A 20,345-nucleotide genomic window follows, 5' to 3' on the forward strand; every position below is an offset into this window, starting at 1 on the left:
AATTTTAGTATGTTGTAGTCCAGTCTAGGACGTTTCCAAAATGGTGCGTATGCGCGCTGTGGTTTCAATAGAACCGGAGATATGAGGGGTCAAAGTTCACGAAATTCAAAAAATCATATCTCCGGTTCTATGTGACCGATTTTAATGAATGAGGGCTTAAACGAAAGATCTCACCAAATGCTACAACTTTCTAGAATGTTTGAACTTCGTGGGACCAACACCAGGGGCGCCACAGTCGAAAAACCAATTTCAATATCACATAACCTCAATTATCTCGACTATCGCTGAACCGATTTTGATGATTACTTCAACATAATTGTAGAGCACATTTGTCTCTACATTTCGTCCATACATCATTTTCCGCTCAGACTACGCTATCACTCCGATTTTGCCGTTTAAGTGTGAAAAAAATGATTTTTCCCATAATAACGCTTTGAAATCACTCAGATGCCAATTTGACTGCCTCTACTCCACCAAGACACTTAAAATAGGGGTTTAAATGGAAAGTTCCGCAAAATACAACAATTCTTTGATTTAGTTGAAGTTCAACAAATGAACACTTGGGGCACTCTGGATGAAAAAACGAGTTAAGAAACAAAAAACCTCGCTTATCTTGGCTTCTGAGTAATCGATGAGTTCAAGTTCTACGGCAAAATTATAGAGAACATTCTGGTCTACATTTCATCCATATAACACTTTTCTGTCAGTTCATCCAAATCCTTGACATTTTGGTTCAAATACAAAACTTGTATAATTTCACGAATTTGATTCAAGATAACTGAATGGCGTCTCCCTACTTCAGCATCAAATCGAATTTGCATGCACTCCGAGTTAGCTCACGTTAAGAATCTCACCTACATAAGCCGGTTAGGATTATCTGTCCCTTTTTTTCTCTTATTTCCCAAAGCAAAAATTCTATTTTGTTAATCGAAGTTAATAGAAGATAGTGAGTTGTATTGACTATAGTTTAGAGAAAAGGGATTTTACTTTGGAAATCAAGAGAAAAATTGAAATATTCAAAGGCTGCCGCATTCAAAGGAAGGCCACTTTCCCCTAAATATTTTACTATTTGGATATTTTCGATACAAAATTATTACTATATAAAATACATAAATCCAAATCTAAAGATTCAAGCAAGGTTTCAAAAGACTATTTATTTTTAAAAGACTATTTTAAAGAAATTTTACTTTAAAAAAATTTGTGATTGGTCTGGATCGTATTTTGGTAGATTTCTTTTTTTTTGAAAATCTGAAGTTTCGAGTTTTTTTATGACACGCTTTTGTCAGTGCGGTTGTCATAAAATGTAGAAGACAAACTCTTAGAAATAGAGATTTAGGACCTTTGATGAACCCCTCCGTAACTCGATCCAAGGATTGTTAACGAGCCTCTCATTTCGCTCATTTCCCTCCACCCTCTCCTTCTCCTTCAAAACCATATTTTTGAGATTTCTTGGGATTTTAGAGGTTACCTAGGCGGAGACTTCGTTCTGAAAATACCGTTGAATCATTCCTAGTAACGGTCTTCCAAATTCAAAGCTCAAAATCGCCCTAGAGAGCATATTTCTCAACCTAAGGAGCTAAAATGTGTCCTTATTGAAAAGATCTTGGAATTTCGAACAAGATTAAACCGCTTCCAATCGGTTCTGAACTTTTTTATGAATCAGTTATGAACCAATAAGTATTTTTGTCCAAAAACTAATTCCAAAAACTAAAATCTAAACTATTTCGGGGCATCTTTTACGATACGTGATTTATGAATCGGTTCAAATTAATTGATTAATCATTAAAAGGTAAATAATGCGAAATCACGAGTTTGAGAATTTCGGAAAGTATCCCTTTTATTATTCAATTTTCATTAATTCTGTTCTGTACTGTTCTTTTTCATTCAACTATTTAAAATAAGCAATGATAAACCCAGATAAGCTGTTGATATTTAAGATTTTTTTACAAATAAACTCGTAGTGTTTAAGAATGTTTGCTAATTCGATTTTGAGTCGAATTTGAGGGTAATGGCCTCTACACACTTAAAAAATAAATTATGTCCAAATTTAGAAAGATTATATGTTCTTACAATTCTTATAAAAAACAATAATTATTATCACATTTGTATTACAAAAAAATACACCATTTTTCTCTTTTTATCACATAAATTACACGTATTTTAATATCACAGCTATAAAATATTAGTTTATATATTTTGATATTTTTCAAAATTCCCTGGTCATATGAATAAAAACTCGTTCCTGACAATTTATATAGGTCAAATATTTTTCCTGTGATTTACAGATGATTCACAGAATATAATTAGATAAGAGATGAATATTAATTACTATCAGGAAGCATAAAATCATCATAATCAAGTCAAAGAAACGTGTTTTATGCAAATAATCTCGTTTGACATTTTACCTTGAGCATCCTCATAATAGACGCATGAGTGAGAGTTTAAGACTTCTTGAAGATAAATTTACTGTATTTCATCAATAGGTCCTTGGTTTGTTTTTTTTTCTGTACAACATCTCACCTGCACAATCCGAAGAATCGCTGATCTTAAACTGTGAAAAATTGCTAAAGCTTCTATTGACTGAAAGCTCTCTTCCATGTCAGATTCCATGGTTCAATATTCTCAAACGTAAATCATACGTAAATTGAGGTGCTAATGAAAAATACTAATTTTACGATGATGCATACAATATGGCTCGATGGGGACATCTCATAATGCACAAAAGATGTGGTCAAATTAATTTACATAAACGGTCGGAAGCTTCAAATGATACTGATTTTTTAAGTAAATGCTTTTTTTTGTCCAAAAAAGAATATTTTGGGTCATTTTAGTGCTAAAAGTAGACAAAAATTTGGGCTATTTGAGATATTTTCAATATCATGAAATACGAAATTGTGGAACAATTAATTTGCAACAGGAAAGTGTTACATTTTCTCAAGTATTTATCGTGTGGAAGTGAAAGTATTTCAGAAGATACCAAATAAGGAAGAAAGCAGGTGGAAAAATCACAAAAATCTTCCATAAACTCGTTTGTGTGAATGAAGCTTTAATTATTCATTCAGGATTACGCAAGCAGAAAGATTCTTGCAAGAAATCTGTGTGAGTAAAATTCCTCTCCAAGCTATTTGTAAGCAATTAGCAAGTCTAGATTTTTTTGTTTTTAAAGCTTGCAATTAATAAAGATGACAATAGATGATTCACAGGGATGCATCACAGGAGAACCCACCATAGAGCTTATCACTTCTTAATTTTTTCTTAATTATTTTAGTTATCAACTTTTCCATTTTAATCAAATTCTATATGGATCATTAATACCGAAAGTCGATGGTCTTGAAAAGTCGCGTGAGAGGAGTTTCGAAAGTATCTTTCATCAGGTGGTCGGATATAGAGAGTGACCCAGTTTATTTGGCACTTCGAATCTTCCTCGAAGCCTTGACTCATTATCGGCACTCATGAGAAATTTTCAATATTTCCATTGATTTGACATAGTTGCTGAGAAGAAAACAATAGAGAGGGAAAGAGGTTTTCGTAAAACTGACCAATTAATATAGCGAGCAAGTTAAAGACCTCTCTTGGGACACGCTTTAGCCAATTTGGATTTGCGCTAATTAATTAGTCATTTTCCCAAAAATTGCTAGATACGATGGATGTATGTACTTTACAAATTAAACCTTAAAAATAGAACAAGTTCATTGAATATTCCAGTTTTTTCTCAAAAGATTTTGCGAAATAAAAAGAAAAACAAAAAAATACATTTCCAAAGTAAAAGAATCATAATAATGTACCCAGTCTGTTGCCCTACTTATCTGTAACTATTTTTGTGATCATCTGATTAAAAAAAATAAAAGAACAGGAGTATCGCCTTAATTTTTTTCTATAGTGTACCTGTAGGGGAATTCTGTAATTTTCGTGGTATTTTCATGCGTGAGTTCGAAACCTGACAATGCCATTCGAACTTTTTTTGTCATGAATTCGAAAATGCAATTTATTGAATTTTTAATAAAATCCCTTTACTTGATGATTTTATGAAAATACAGTACGTCTTGGTTGATTGCCAGAGAATTCGTTATTTAACAAAATTCATTGTCATTTGAATTGCCAGAAATCTCAAATACGTATGTGACTTGTGACAATGCCACGTGAGCTGAAATGACAATATCACGGCTACAGAATCGCATTTTCGAAAAAGCTCTCCTAAGGTTCGAACCCAATTTGTCATATGGCATTGCCAGAGCGTTATAGAATTCCCCTCCTGGGTCTTGTTTAAATTTAAAATTTAGAAAAAATAAAATTAAAATACTCAAGATATCTCAATTTAATGCTAAATATTTAGTCTTTTGACATTTCATTTCTGTGATTTAAATGAAGATTTGAACCCTGAACACTTATCCTTGGGTGGGATTTTTATGGGTTAAAACCACAAAGGCTAAAATCCTGAAACCGAAAATCCCGAATGTCAAAATTCCAAATGATCTAAATCCTGAAAGGAACGAAATTATACGTAAGATAATAAGTGGAATAATTTGCCAAAACACTGAATATTTCATTTACCTGCAACACACACGGGTGCAGTCGTTAATGTACCTACTACATTTTTAAGGATTCGGGATTTTGACTCATTCAGGATTTTGGCTATTCGAAATTTGGCGTTCGATGTTTCGATTTAGGGGAAGTGTGCCTAATTTCGGTCAGCTTCTAATTTCGGCCACTTTGAGTGTAATTTCGGCCATGGAAATAAATTAATTAAAATTATGTATGTTATCTTCGAATAGTCAATGAATTCATTTTGCTTTTAAATATTTATTCATTTTAGGATGTATTAATACTAAGACCGGTAAATTTTAGGTATAATTTTAATTTAAATTGCGTTGTAGAAACTCAGTGTGGAAAGAGTCTTACAAAAAATGTTACAGATCGATTGTGTTTCTAGCAGTCTTACGATTTGTGGTGAAGTGCAAAAGGTTTTCCTTCGGTGATTTTCATGAAAATTGATTACAGTAGACTCTTCGATATCCGGCTGACTGGGGGACAAAATGACATTTAGGTTTTTTGAATGATCAACGGTTTTTCTATTTTGTGCAGTGTGAATTTATTTTCTGTCTGACAAAGAAAAAGAGAATTTTCTTCATGGTGTGCTTATGTTTCATTTTTTATCACAATTATGTATTAAAAACTTCGATACAATGTTAATAATACTTTATTTCACTCTGGACAAACTTCATGTTTAGTGAAAATAATTTTGAATATATCAACCGCCAGTGTTTGGCAGCTGTCACCCGGATAGCGAAGTGCTGGATATCGAAGAGTCTACTGTAGTTTTTATTAAAGATTGTTTCTGTTTATGTTAATAGAGTTAATCAATCTTTAAATTTCGGGTGAAATTTCCCAGCTGGATCCTGTATTTCGCGTAAAAAAGTATATACTTTGTGAGCGTCTCTTCGGTGAAGTAATGTTGCCTATTCCGGCAACATCTTTTGCTTTCCTAAATTTCTTATTCATTTTGTGTGTTTTGTTTTTCAATTTCTGAGTTCTACAATGTCCAGAAAAAAAACCATCGCTTCTATGAAAAAGATGATGTGGAAAAGACCTTGGAAGAGTTCAGGAAGGGCAAATTGCTACGGGAATCTGCGCGTAAATTTGAGATGCTACTCTTCAGGTCTTCAGGACAAATTACGCGGAAGATCTCAGGGCTTGTGGGTCATATAAACGTATTAAACTAAATATTAAACTCGTTCCGTTTGACGTTTTGAAATTTTCTATCCGTTACTTCACAAAAGGTGGTTAGAAACAAGATGGCCGGTATTTCACTCAAAGTGGCCGGAATACTACCCAAAGCAATGTCCATATTTTTATTAATTTTTCAATATTTTAGAAAGTGAGTTAAAGAAAACAAAGATGATAAACTAGTTTTCAAGGTACCACACAACCTTCCCGAAAAGGAAGTAACAAAAAATATCAATATGAATTCAAAATATTGCATTTCCAACTTAGGACTTCGGTGCTTATATGCAACTATGCCGAAATTTGGCACACTTACCCTAGACATTTTGGAGATTTTAGCTTTTGGAATTTTGGCTTTCGGGATTTTGGCGTTCGGGATTTGGGAGTTCGGGATTTGGGAGTTCGGGATTTTGGCGTTTGGGATTTTGACCAGAACCCGTTAAATTATATTGTTCAATTTTTTTTAATAAATTTAAAAATATGATTGCTACAAATAAAATAAAAACATTAAGAATGGATTAAAAATGATTTTAATACTTTGCTCAGTAAATAAATAAAAAATTAGGCTTCAGTACCAATTCTTTAAACCGATCTTCAGTCTAGAGATTTAGTCCAATTTTTGGTCTAAATTCTAAATTTTCTAAATAAGATGCAATTGCAGAGATTATTCAAGATACATTAAGATAATTGTTATAAATATAAAAAACTATAAGTAAAAATTTTCTTTCAAATATCGCTAATTGAAAAATTACCCCAGGTAATCCATATGGCTAAGCCTTATGTCCTAAGCCCCCATAATATTACTATAGGATTATTGTTTCAAAAATGCAATTTTCAAAATTTATTTACTCTTTATTTAAAGCTTTCAATTAACGCATTTATTTTTTTTAATTTTTACTGAGAAAATTATAAAAATTCAGCTGTAAAAATAAATTTGTATTTGTTTAAAGGAACACACCCAAAATTTAAACCTAACTTCCCTAATTAATATATTGGATATATTCACATTCAAAAGAACAATTCTGTTGTATGATTTTTAATATTTTTTGAAAAAAACAAAAATAATTTAATTAAACAAATTGGCATCCCAAAATAGACACAAAAGCCCATGGCTTGAGTCATGAGGAAGAAAGCAAAAAAAAATAAATCATAAACTAATTAACAAACCACCTCCGAGAAGCGCGTGTACTTTCCACTGTGAGATATACCAGTGCGAAAACATACTTATCACCCTTTTAAGCTCAATTTATGAAGAACTTCAAGAGCAGCAATTTGCAGAATTTTTGTCACCAATAGTTATATAGCTGAGTAAATGTATTGGGATGCTGGATGGTAAAAAAAAAGTGTGAAAATCCACTGGAATTTGTTGCTCACGAAAAGCTGTATAAAAGATGCTGAACCAAGTTCATCCTGAACAGTTGAAGACTTGGCGGCACAACGGAAGGATCCCAGAAAAAGTCTCGTGCTTAGAGCCATTGAAGAGAGAAAAAAATAAACGTGAATTTTTGAAGAATGGAGCAATCGCATATTAAAGTGAGATTTTTATCTTTTTATCATACATATTTCCAATAAAAGATTGTTTATTGTGTAAATATTTCACCTTTGGAACAGTGGGTGAGAAATAAAAAGTGCCATGATCGTGATTTTGGTTTTTGTGGAATATTTCCGCTGTTTGTTTATATTTCAGTGCAAATAGTCGTGAAATTTTTTCGCTGTGCTAATTAGAAATTATTAGAAAAATATTTTGGCAATGTGTTCATGATTTTATTTAAAAAGAAAACTTCTGACGATCAATGCTTTGCGGTGAAGTTGTTATTCATTTGATTTTGCAATTTTTAAAATTTTCCAAGAATTTGGCGTGCTTTTCGTGGAATTTTTCTGATAAAGAGTTTTAACGGAAATTTTTATGAATAATCCACTTATCGTCAATTGAATCAACAATTGTCGTGGTTTACTCATCACTTAAATGTGCAATTTTATTTATTCTATGCAGTTAAATATTGCTACAAGAATTGCTGAAATAGGCGATGAGGCAGTTATGACAATTGCTGCTTCAAGCGACCCTATGTTAAATTTGCACAAAATTGTGTAACTAAGAGATGAATCAAATTTAAATGAATACATTGTTTTAAAATTTGTGACAGTTTTTTGACAGTAAAAGTTCATTATCTAAAGTTTTTGTTTCGGGAAGTCAATATCGTTAGAACAGATTTAAATCCTTACTAAAATTTTATATTTGAATATTTTACATAAAAATTCAGTTTTGTGAACCTTTTGTCTTTTAAAAATATTCCCAATTGCATTTGTGCTTCTGCTTTTGCGTTGTAATTAAATATTTAATCCCATTAAATATTTAATGGGATTCAATGGAATAATTCGCGTTCACTGATTGACTGGAACTTCAAAGTATTCAAAGTAGTCAAAGCTTTAGTCATTCAAAAAGAGCCATGAAAGTAGAATATTTTATAAAATAAAAATTTTCATGTGAATAATACATACTTTGAACAATAAAGTAATTAAAATTAAATATTTTTTCTTTATTATAAATTTTCTGTTTTATTTATTCCGATTTAATGTACATTAGATTAAAATAAGCCTGAGAAGGATCTGTAATCGTTTGTTAGCAAGGACTATCACTTTTATTTCAATCTAAAAAAAAATATTTATTTAAAGCTTACACATTTGTAAATAAATATTTAAACACATAAAATATTTTAGTTTCATCTCATTTTCTGATTGGCTAAACTTTCGGAAGGCATTTAAAGCCATAACCAATCAAAGCATGAGATTGGACTTAAAAATTTATATACGAATCATGATTTAAATAAACTAATAATTTCACTAAATTTTTCTAATCTTTTTCATTGAAATTAAATTAATTTTAATTCTTCTTTCAGATGCTGTCTTTACTACATCTAATAACATTTTTGGTCGTCTGCCATGGGGCTCCACAGAGTCTCCCAGCTGAATTGACACCTGAATTCTTTCCAGTAGCTGAATCACCCCTCAAAAAGCCTGTCCATTCTGCAGAATATGTTGATTTTATTAACAAACTCTATGGACATGATACATCAAAAAAACCACTAACTCTTGACACGTTGCCTGTAAATCCCTTGCGGGAGCTTCCTGAAGAAGACTTTGAAGATCATGCAAGAGACAAGAGAGCCATCATCTTTAGGCCTCTCTTCGTCTACCGGCAGCAACAGGTGAGGCGGCAGAAGCTGAAAGAGAAGCGGAAGCAGCAGCAACCACAGAAATCATCATCATCATCTAAGCCTTCAGTAATAGTTCCTGCCAACACAAGTCACTTCATTGTCCACAACAATAAACTCTATCAACAGTACAATCCCTACTATGCTCCCTATCAGTACGGACAGAGGTACCCGTACCAGAAATGATCCACTCAAGGCAGTGAACCAAAAAAAAGAGGAATTTTTACCCCAAAAGTCATGAGATAAATCCACCAAAAGGAGACCAAAACTCCAAATCTCCTAAGGAGACCAAGTTCAAAGTCACTGGAACAAGTCATTTTGAAATTTAATGCCGTTTTATCACATCTCAATGCTAATCACTTTAACATTGGACTCAAGAGTTGTTGATGACAAAAAAAATCGTTGTGATGCAACTCATGTTGCTCTTTAGTTATGATCTCCATTCATTTTTTGATGAATGTGTTGATAGTCTCCTTATTATTTCCCTGAAAATTCTATTTAATTAGTCTATAGTTCATGCATTTTTTTGTAATTATTATTTAATTGTAGTAAGAGATTAAGAAATGTATTTAAATAAATTTTAATGATTACGAGTACAGAAATTGAGACTTTCATTTTTACTTACATGTTTTCTGAGGTGATTTTCTCATAAATTTTTTAATTACACTGAGAGAAATCCGAAAAAGTTAAAATAACGTAGAACATTCGAGTGGTAACTGACGTTATGTAGAATTTTAAAGATTCAGGGAGATCACCTCCTTCCGAGGGCGTCAGTAGTGTTTCTCTTTTCAGGGACACGAAAAACACACAGGATTCTAAGTTGATTCTAAAAACACACAGAATCCTGTGTGTTTTTCGTGTCCCTGAAAAGAGAAACACTACTGACGCCCTCGGAAGGAGGTGATCTCCCTGAATCTTTAAAAAGTTAAAATAACATTCCGGAAATATTAATTTTACCCTGCAGTATTGATCCGAAATCGGTGTAAATATTATGCTTTTTAGGTGTATTAGGGGTTAAAGTTTCCCTTTTTCATGTTAATTTTACCCTTAAAAAGGTGTAATATTAACATTAAAAAATGATACAGTAGAGTCTCTCAAATTCGAACGATTGGGGGGTATTTTTGACATTTCTCACCTCCCAAATTCGAACGATATTTTCAAAACTAACGGAATTTACGTGAGATTAAATTGCACTTTGAATCAAATGCCCAGAATTTCTCACAAATCTTCGTGGTGACGAACTTCCTTTCCATTTTATTCTCTCATAATGTAAGTAAATATTCAGAAAACAGCACAGAAATATGATTTTCAATCATCCACAACACGAATTTTTTAACATAACCCAACAATTGACATTTTGAATCCAAACGGCGTTCGAATTTGAGAGATTCAGATTTGAGAGACTCTACTGTATATTTTTACACCTAAAAAATTAGGAAAAAAGTTAATCGCATCCCCGTTTTTTCTCAATTTAATAGAACTGATGATATTGATACTTCGAAAACTTCGATTCAAAAAAAAAACTTTCTTGTAAGAAAATGTGTTGTTTATGCAATACTTACATAAATTCTGTAAATGCAAAATGAAATGGCAATACCGCTATTTGTATTAAGAATTGCACTAATTGATTATTTTTTAGTGAAAGGTTAACACTCAAAGTTATATTTTGTACAGGAAGAAAAGCTATCAAACCGTTATTTATTGCAAAAGAGCGCAAGAAAATGAATTTTTATAAAGGTTGAAAGACTTTCAGGCAGTTCTAATAAAAGAATGCAATAATTTTTCATACCGGTTCATACATTACGAAATATTTTAGAACACCAAAAATAGAATGATTGAATACTTACTTAAAAATACTCTAACAATGGTTTTGGAAATGTGTAAAATACCTTTTCACCATATTTTTGAAAAAAAAACAACTTTTTTAAAGTTGAATTTGAACCATTTTTACAATAATGTAAATATTTTATTTTCAATTTTTTAAGTGTGCAGAAGGTCTGAGAGTGTATAATATTTCGTGAAAGTATTTAAAAGTATTAAAGTAAAGAATATCAGGATAGCCTTGCCCTTGTAAAGCAACCCTGTAGGGAAATTCTATAACAACGTGACAATGTCATATGAAAAATTTGCATAATAAATTCGAGGGCAGAAGAACATTAAAGCCCAATGAGCATTGAATGGCCATTGGAAAGGCTTTTATGAAGCACTTTCACTGTGAGAAATCCGAAAAAGTTAAAATAACATTCCGCAAATGTTAATTTTACCATGTAGTATTGATCTACATAAAATCGGTGTAAATATTACCCTTTTTATTCGCAACTTTAAAAATGTACAAATCCACCATTTGCCTCTCAAATGACATAAACTCAAAATGTAACTGGTTTACATTAAGTTGGTTGTATGTTTTGACCATTCTAAATTAGTTTTTTAAATGAGACAACAAACTTTTGATTTTTCAAAAATGACCAACTTTTGGAAAACAATTATTTTTGATATGAAATAAAATTATTTATTTTTTTTTGAAAAATATAAATAATTAAAGTATTAATAAAGTTAAATTTCTTTAACTTAGTATATTACCTCTAGTACGAAGAATTAAAAATATTTTAGTAGGTAAGGTACTTTATTTGTATTCATAACTGGAACTCAGTAAAGGAAAAGATCTGGAATTAAAAAAAAATGTTTCATCTTTCTGAATAAAACAAGGAAAACAATTGCAATAATTAAAGAAATAAATATTTAAATTTGAATTTAAAAGCATGAAAGTTTTACATTTAAAAATTACTAATAGCTTTTAATTTTAAAAAATCGCAGGTAAAAAATTATGCTTTATATATGGTTTCTTTTTATTCAAATTCATGAATATTAATATTTTTGTGTTTTCCTAAACAAATAATTTAATAATTAAAAGCTGAACTCAAGGATCAACGCCAATTTTTTTTTTTAACTATTTTTTTATGCTACAAATTTGTAAGAGGGAACTACCCTAAGTTTTGTGAGTCAATAAATTGAATTGAAAATTGAAATTGAATTTATCACTGGATATTTGTGAAAAACTAAGGTGAGCAAGATACTAGTGAGGATATTAAATTCTGTGATACTTTGCAAATTTTTAGTGCATATTTTGAATTAAAATTATTGTTAAATTATATTGAAATTATATTGAATTAAAAAGAAATTAAACGCTACTGTTGTATCAAGAAAATAATAAAATACAAGTTAAATAAAGAAAAAGGTCTGTTTTGCAATTTGTAAAAATTAGAGTAAATAAATTTCCTATAATCAATTTTTTTCATATTTAAAGGGACAGATAATCCTAACCGGCTTATGTAGGTGAGATTCTTAACGTGAGCTAACTCGAAATGCATGCAAATTCGATTTAGAGCTGAAATTGTGAGTCGCCATTCAGTTATCTTGAATCAAATTCGTGAAATTATACAAATTTTGTATTTAAACCAAAATATCAAGGATTTGGATGAACTGACAGAAAAGTGATATATGGGTGAAATGTAGACCAGAATGTTCTCTATAATTTTCCCATAGAACTTGATCTCATCGATTACTCAGAAGCCAAGATAAGCGAGGTTTTTTGTTTCTTAACTCGTTTTTTCATCCAGAGTTCCCCAAGTAGTCATTTGTTGAACTTCAACTATATCAAAGAATTGTTGTATTTTGTGGGACTTTCCATTTAAAACCCTATTTTAAGTGTCTTTGTGGAGTAGAGGCAGTCAAATTGGCATCTGAGGGATTTCAAAGCGTTATTATGGGAAAAATCAATTTTTTCACACTTAAACGGCAAAATCGGAGTGATAGCGTAGTCTGAGCGGAAAATGATGTATGGACGAAATGTAGAGACAAATGTCCTCTAAAATTATGTTGAAGTAATCATCAAAATCGGTTCAGCGACAGTCGAGATAATTGAGGTTATGTGATATTGAAATTGGTTTTTCGACTGTGGCTTCCCTGGTATTGGTCCCACGAAGTTTAAGTGTTCTAGAAAGTTGTAGAATTTGGTGAGATCTTTCGTTTAAGCCCTCATTCATCAAAATTGGTCACATAGAACCGGAGATATGATTTTTTGAATTTTGTGAACTTTGACCCCTCATATCTCCGGTTCTATTGAAACCACAGCGCACATACGCACCATTTTGGAAACGTCCTAGACTGGACTACAACATACTAAAATTTCATTAACTTGCACAATGCCGTTTTTGAGAAAAGTGACTTTGAATTTCGATGAATTTTGACGCTATCACAGCGCCACCTGTGGTGACTTTTTGAACTTCCATCTGAAAGTGCTCATCGAGACGAAACCAAAAAGGTAAAATTTATGTCGCTATGTTAATTAGAACCGGAGATAGAGGCCGGTCAATGTTCGAACTTTGACCACTTATAGCTCGGGTCAGGGGTTATGGATCGACTTAAGGTTTTTTTTGTTTGATAGGTATAATCAACGGCTACAACATACTAAAATTTCAGCTCGATTGCATAAGGAATTTTTGAGTTATTTAACTTATAAGATTTAAAAATTTTCTTTTTAATAATAGCGCCCCTAGCGGTGGTTTTATGAACTTGCGATGTTAGAAGGGGAAGTGGCATTTCATGAGAGCTTTCCAAAAAGCCCTCATTTTTTAAATTCTGATAATTAGAACCGGAGTTATGGCCATTTTAAGAAATTTTTTTTGGACCCTTATAGCTCGGGTCAGGGGGGTCGGGGGACCTTAAGTTTGGTATTGATGGAAAGCTCTAAGGCCCAGCTATAACATACTAAAATTTGAGCCCGCTCGATGCCATAGGGGCGGAGCTATTGAGAAAACAAAAAAAGGGAGGTCTTCAAAATGGCGGAAGGAGGGGTGGGGGGTGGGGGGTCAATGCACCATGTTGCAATTTTCATACGATATTTAACCTTTGCCGAAAACCGCAAGTCGATATCTTTTTTAGTTTAGGAGCTATTAAGCTCCAAAGAGCGGCCGGCCGGACGGCCGGCCGGCCGGGAACGTAACTTAGCCCCCCATATATTCGTGATCAGGAAGTGGCGAAACACATTTTGGCCAAGTTTGAGGTCGATCGGAGGACATGAAATTTTGTTAGGATTATAGTAGGTGAGATTGTTAAGAATCTCACCTAATATTTCCAACAGGTGAGGAATTGTAGATTATCACCTTACAAATTTTGCACCATATGCTTCTTGATTTAATTTCAACTGAAACTTTTTCTTTGTGTTCGTTTCATTGAAAAGTTTGAAAAAGGGACAGGTAATCCTAACCGGCTTATGTAGGTGAGATTCTTAACGTGAGCTAACTCGGAGTGCATGCAAATTCGATTTGGAGCTGAAGTTGGGAGACGCCATTCAGTTATCTTGAATCAAATTCGTGAAATTATACAAATTTTGTATTTAAACCAAAATATCAAGGATTTGGATGAACTGACAGAAAAGTGATATATGGGTGAAATGTAGACCAGAATGTTCTCTATAATTTTGCCGTAGAACTTGAACTCATCGATTACTCAGAAGCCAAGATAAGCGAGGTTTTTTGTTTCTTAACTCGTTTTTTCATCCAGAGTTCCCCAAGTAGTCATTTGTTGAACTTCAACTATATCAAAGAATTGTTGTCTTTTGTGGGACTTTCCATTTAAAACCATATTTTAAGTGTCTTTGTGGAGTAGAGGCAATCAAATTGGCATCTGAGTGATTTCAAAGCGTTATTATGGGAAAAATCAATTTTTTCACACATAAACGGCAAAATCGGAGTGATAGCGTAGTCTGAGCGGAAAATGATGTATGGACGAAATGTAGAGACAAATGTGCTCTACAATTATGTCGAAGTAATCATCAAAATCGGTTCAGCTACAGTCGATATAATTGAGGTTATGTGATATTGAAATTGGTTTTTCGACTGTGGCGCCCCTGGTGTTGGTTCCACGAAGTTCAAATATTTTAGAAAGTTGTAGTATTTGGTGAGATCTTTCGTTTAAGCCCTCATTCATCAAAATCGGTCACATAGAACCGGAGATATGATTTTTTGAATTTTGTGAACTTTGACCCCTCATATCTCCGGTTCTGTTTTAACCACAGCGCACTTACGCACCATTTTGGAAACGTCCTAGACTGGACTACAACATACTAAAATTTCATTAACTTGCACAATGCCGTTTTTGAGAAAAGTGACTTTGAATTTCGATGAATTTTGACGCTATCACAGCGCCACCTGTGGTGAATTTTTGAACTTCCATCTGAAAGTGCTCATCGAGACGAAACCAAAAAGGTAAAATTTATGTCGCTATGTTAATTAGAACCGGAGATAGAGGCCGGTCAATGTTCGAACTTTGACCACTTATAGCTCGGGTCAGGGGTTATGGATCGACTTAAGGTTTTTTTTGTTTGATAGGTATGATCAACGGCTACAACATACTAAAATTTCAGCCCGATGCACAATGGAATTTTTGAGTTATTTAACTTATAAGATTTAAAAATTTTCTTTTTAATAATAGCGCCCCTAGCGGTGGTTTTATGAACTTGCGATGTTAGAAGGGGAGGTGGCATTTCACGAGAGCTTTCCAAAAAGCCCTCACTTTTTAAATTCTGACAATTAGAACCGGAGTTATGGCCATTTTAAGAAATTTTTTTTGGACCCTTATAGCTCGGGTCAGGGGGGTCGGGGGACCTTAAGTTTGGTATTGATGGAAAGCTCTAAGGCCCAGCTATAACATACTAAAATTTGAGCCCGCTCGATGCCATAGGGGCGGAGCTATTGAGAAAACAAAAAAAGGGAGGTCTTCAAAATGGCGGAAGGAGGGGTGGGGGGTGGGGGGTCAATGCACCATGTTGCAATTTTCACCCCATATATAACCTTTGCCGAAAACCGCAAGTCGATATCTTTTTTAGTTTAGGAGCTATTGCCGGCCGGCCGGGAACGTAAAATAGCCACTTATATATTCGTGATCAGGAAGTGGCGAAACACATTTTGGCCAAGTTTGAGGTCGATCGGACGACATGAAATTTTGTTAGGATTATAGTAGGTGAGATTGTTAAGAATCTCACCTAATCTCCTCCAAATTAAATCATAACATCAAATTTTGGAAAGTTTGGAAATATGAATGATATTTGTGCCATTTGTAGAATTTTGGTTTCATCAGAAATTTCAGATGTTATTTATTTAATTTTCTCATTTAAAATATTTTTCATTCATAGGAATCTGACTCAAGAAAAAAAGCATTTGAGAAAAATACAAGATGGGTAAATATTTTTCCCATCTACCATTAGCACTGTTTGTCAATATTTTGGCCTGCATTCAGGCGCCATTTTGCACGGACTTTGAAATTGGAAACAAGCTTAACGAAAGTGTATTGAGTAAAGTCAACGATAAAGGTCCAGCCAAAAAATATTGTCACGGTTAATTTGCACCAAATTCTAAAGAAATTAGTTGGTTAGAACTGGTGGAGTTAATTGGAAAACCACATATTTATCGCATTATATCTTCGCAGATGTTTTTCAACACCTTTTATGGTCATTTATTTTCTCACATATTATTCGACGAAAAATTGTTTCACGCTGAAAGGAAATTTGGTCTGAAATTGAGCTTATTCTCCGTTGGCCCAATTTTACTATATTTTTAAAGATCATACTTTTTGAAATTATTACTTCAGTTTTAGAGGTTTAATTTAAATAATGAAGGAAGTAAGGAACAAAGAAAGCTTTTGACAATGTTTAACTAATAAAAGCGCTCACATTATAGGGTTCTAGAGTATACAAAAAATATATAAAAGATTTTTGAAAATAATGTAAATTGTTGAATACTCATACTCGACTGTCAAAGATTTAGGATAGTTTAAGTTCTATAAGTTAAAATTTCCAGTGTAAGGTAGGAAGTGCATCGATCAGAACACTTTCTAATCCTCAATATATACAAAAACAGTCTAGAAATTTTTTTCACCCAGAATTATAATGAGAATTTTTATAATTGCAGTTTAAATACTCATAAAATCGTGAAATATTTGAACAATGTGCCACAAGATTTTTGTGGCTTGCACAAAAAACTGAATGACACTTTAAAATTATTCACTTATTTTGTAATTTGCAAAAACACTCACAAATGGGGTTAAACTTTCCTTCTGGAGTGACTATTAAGATTGTTGCAAAAAATAAACAGCTTAATCAGCAGGATAACATTTGGAAAATTAAGGAAAACCGTATGTGAAATAAAAAATTAGTTCGAGTACCGCCCGGTGCAAGCAACTGAATGGCTAGAAAAATAGATTTTCACTGTGATATAACGTAGAGGAGACTGAGGCAAAATTTGTCAAAACGAAAATTTCAATATTCACTATTTTCTAAAAATAAAAGAAACTGAGGCTTGAAATTTTTATTATAGATTGCCTTCATGAACTTTCTTAAACTTACAAAGTTTCAATGGATTCGAGGAAGGATTATGCAAAATAAAAAATAATGAAATTTTGAGCTCTATTTTTGGAATATTTGACTTACAGAAAATATCAATACTGATTAGCTCAATTTAAGCACATTTCTCGTTAAGATAGAGAAAAATTATCTGCGACAAAGTTGTAGAGGAATAAATTTCCTATAAAAATATGTCTATTTTATATTTTTAATGTTTGCGAGAGTAAAACGTCACAAATTATCCGAAGATTGACAAAATTTGCCCCAGCAATTTTGAGAATCGCCACAAAATCGACTTTTAGAAAATGATTCGAAAATCACATTTCTGTCGAAATAGAGGAAAATAGTCTTCTGCAATGTTGTAGAGCAGTAAATTTCCTATAAGAATATGCTTATTATAAAACGTTTAAGTTTTTTCAGAGCTCGTGAAAGACTTAAATATGCGTTTTGACAAGTTTTGCCCCAGTCTCCCCTAATGATATCCCCTAATAAATGCACCGCCTCTGCCCAAAAAATTCTGGAAGCATGGAAGAAGCATTCGCACTGCGTGGGGAAGGCGCTCCTAGGCGGTCTACCAACGAACTTAGCAGATTCTTCCAACACGGGATCAACAACAATATAGGGTGAAAGGAACACCTATTGACACTTTAAGAATTTATCATGCCATATGTATTGATACTTTCAGTACCGATTTAAGATATGAAAATTGAACATCTCTTTTTATAAGAAAAGGTAGATTACAGAAAAAACATCATATTACTTGCATTTTACCAGATACATTAAATAAATTTCATCATGTTGACAAAAGTGTCAATAGGGGTTTCCTGTTGAAGAGGTATTCCTTCGACCCTAACACAACATAATTACATTGTTACAAATATACCGATACGATTAATAATAACTCTAAAGAGATAGCAAAGCTTTCCAGGCTTTGCGAAATGCTTTAATTCACGAGATAAAGCTCACCGTGAATTAGTTTTTCGCATGATCTTTTGGTGCTTACTGGTCTACTAGAGATCAAATTGATTCATAAATCACAAAAGGATTTGAAAATCAAAAAAATCGGTACTTAACCGGTTCATTACCGATGAAGACCGATACAGCCGGGTTCCAAATTACAATATTTTTCCAAAAATTTCAAATTACACCAAATCCGTTGAAAAATGGGCCCTCCAAAGATTGACTTTCACCTTCAATAATTCAAAAAAATAATTTAATAGGTACATTTGGACGAAATGTTCGCCTGGACTAGCTCTAAAACATATCCGAAAATCATTGAAAAAGCTTGGTCCAATTTTGATAAAAAACCAAAAAACATGGTTTTGGAGGGAATAGAGAAGGGTAGGAGTGGAAAAACCTCTAGAAATATTGCTTTTGTTTTATTGGGGGGCATCGAAGACTGGAAGTCGATATCTCTTACCGTTTAAGCTCCATAACGGTGACAAGTTGAAAAAAAGACGATTAATGTAACTGCTCTCACTTTGAGTTCGTGGAGTAAAATTGGGAAGCTGTTTAATTTATTCAATTTATTTATAATTTTACTAATGTTGTCATGGAATATTACGGAAAAGAAAATATTACAAAATATGGTGCGAAATATAGAAGAATTTCAATTTATAAAAAATTAATATTCCTTTTCGTTCATGATATGAAATTCAAAAATAAATTGTATATAAAACTACGCAATTAATTAAAAAAAAGAAACATTTGATCAGTGAATCTGTAAAAGCCATGATTACAGGGAAAATAAAAAACTCTTTATTTTCCTTCTTTCAAAGTTCTCAATTAAGGAGGATCGAAAGAACCTTCGGTAGGGTACACTTTTTGGCAATTTCTTCAAAATATTAAAATTTGTTTCATGTATCTAATAAAATGTATGTAATATGACATTTATCATTAATCTACATTTTCACATCATACCCAGGGTGCCAATAGGTCCTGAAACGAGTTCTTATAAATTGTCAATAGGTGCTCTTTCTATCCTACTTATTAAGATATTGACTTTTTACTGATCAAAAATTTAATTTCTTACTATACTCAATGGAATAGGGTAAGGTGTGCCAAATTTCGGCATAGTTGCATGCAAGCGACAAAGTCTCAAGTTTGAAATGTAATATTTTAAATAAAATTTGAATATTTTTGTTACTCTTTTATAAGGAGTGTTGCTTGGAACCTTGCAGACAGTTTATCAACTTTATTTTCTCTAAAATCATTCTTAATATATTTTAAAATGAACAAAAATGTAGACATAGCATTGGTGGTCTATTTCGACCACCTTCATTCATATATAGTTCCTTGCCCTACCAGAATTCTTTCAATGTCTTTTTCAGATCATCTTGCTCGTCGAAGTGACATTTTTTGTTATTTTTTGCATTGTACAATCTCAAGAGTATGCAAAAAATTAAAAATTCATAGAAATTCGAGGAACAAAAAATATGGCCGAAATTGCAAGCTGACCGGAATTTGGCACACTTACCCTAAGTGCTTCTTATTTTATTTTTGAACAAGAGAATAATGGCTTTATTTTACTAATTTATACAATATTAGTACTTATCAATTGTCCTCTCTCTTCTTATTCATTCGATTTATCAATTCTAACGTAATTGCCCTTTTTAATTTAGATTGTTGTCTCACGTTGACTTTCAGCTATAAAATTAACATTTAGACTCTAATACAAAACATAGGAGAAATGTTACACACTTTTCATGAAATTAAATTGTTTTAATGAAGATTTGTCTTCCTCCAAAAACTCAGATGCATTTTGTTGAGAAAGTGAGTGATTAGGCTTCTCGATAATTGTTTAATTTGGGCCAATGTTCCAAGTGAAAATATAAGAAACACTTTACCAATGGTCATGGTTTTACACTTCAATTAGCTGTACTAACTAAAAGCTTCTTTTCTATTGAATAGATTTTGAGTAACCACTAATAATTCCGTTTTTGACGAGTAAATCTGATGCATCAGTTCAACAAAACTTGCGAAAGCCACGAATCCAAATAAGAAAAATCTTAAGA

At 32.5% G+C, this 20,345-nt stretch overlaps 1 protein-coding gene across 1 annotated transcript; it reads left to right on the plus strand.

Annotated features, from left to right (window-relative positions):
* The first annotated feature begins 6,741 nt into the window (after positions 1-6,741).
* LOC129804371 (uncharacterized) lies at positions 6,742-9,535 on the plus strand. Its single transcript, XM_055851625.1, has 2 exons — positions 6,742-7,254; positions 8,619-9,535. Exons 1-2 carry the CDS (start codon positions 7,234-7,236, stop codon positions 9,117-9,119), a joined length of 522 nt encoding a protein of 173 aa, XP_055707600.1. The 5' UTR covers positions 6,742-7,233; the 3' UTR covers positions 9,120-9,535.
* The last annotated feature ends 10,810 nt before the right edge of the window (positions 9,536-20,345 follow it).

Source organism: Phlebotomus papatasi, chromosome 2 (assembly GCF_024763615.1).
Source record: "Phlebotomus papatasi isolate M1 chromosome 2, Ppap_2.1, whole genome shotgun sequence".
Taxonomy (NCBI): domain Eukaryota; kingdom Metazoa; phylum Arthropoda; class Insecta; order Diptera; family Psychodidae; genus Phlebotomus; species Phlebotomus papatasi.

Coding starts and splice junctions, on each gene's coding strand:
- LOC129804371 (XM_055851625.1), top strand. CDS start 7,234: ATGGAGCAATCGCATATTAAA. Junction 7,255..8,618: donor TGGAGCAATCGCATATTAAA/GTGAGATTTTTA, acceptor TTCTTCTTTCAG/ATGCTGTCTTTACTACATCT.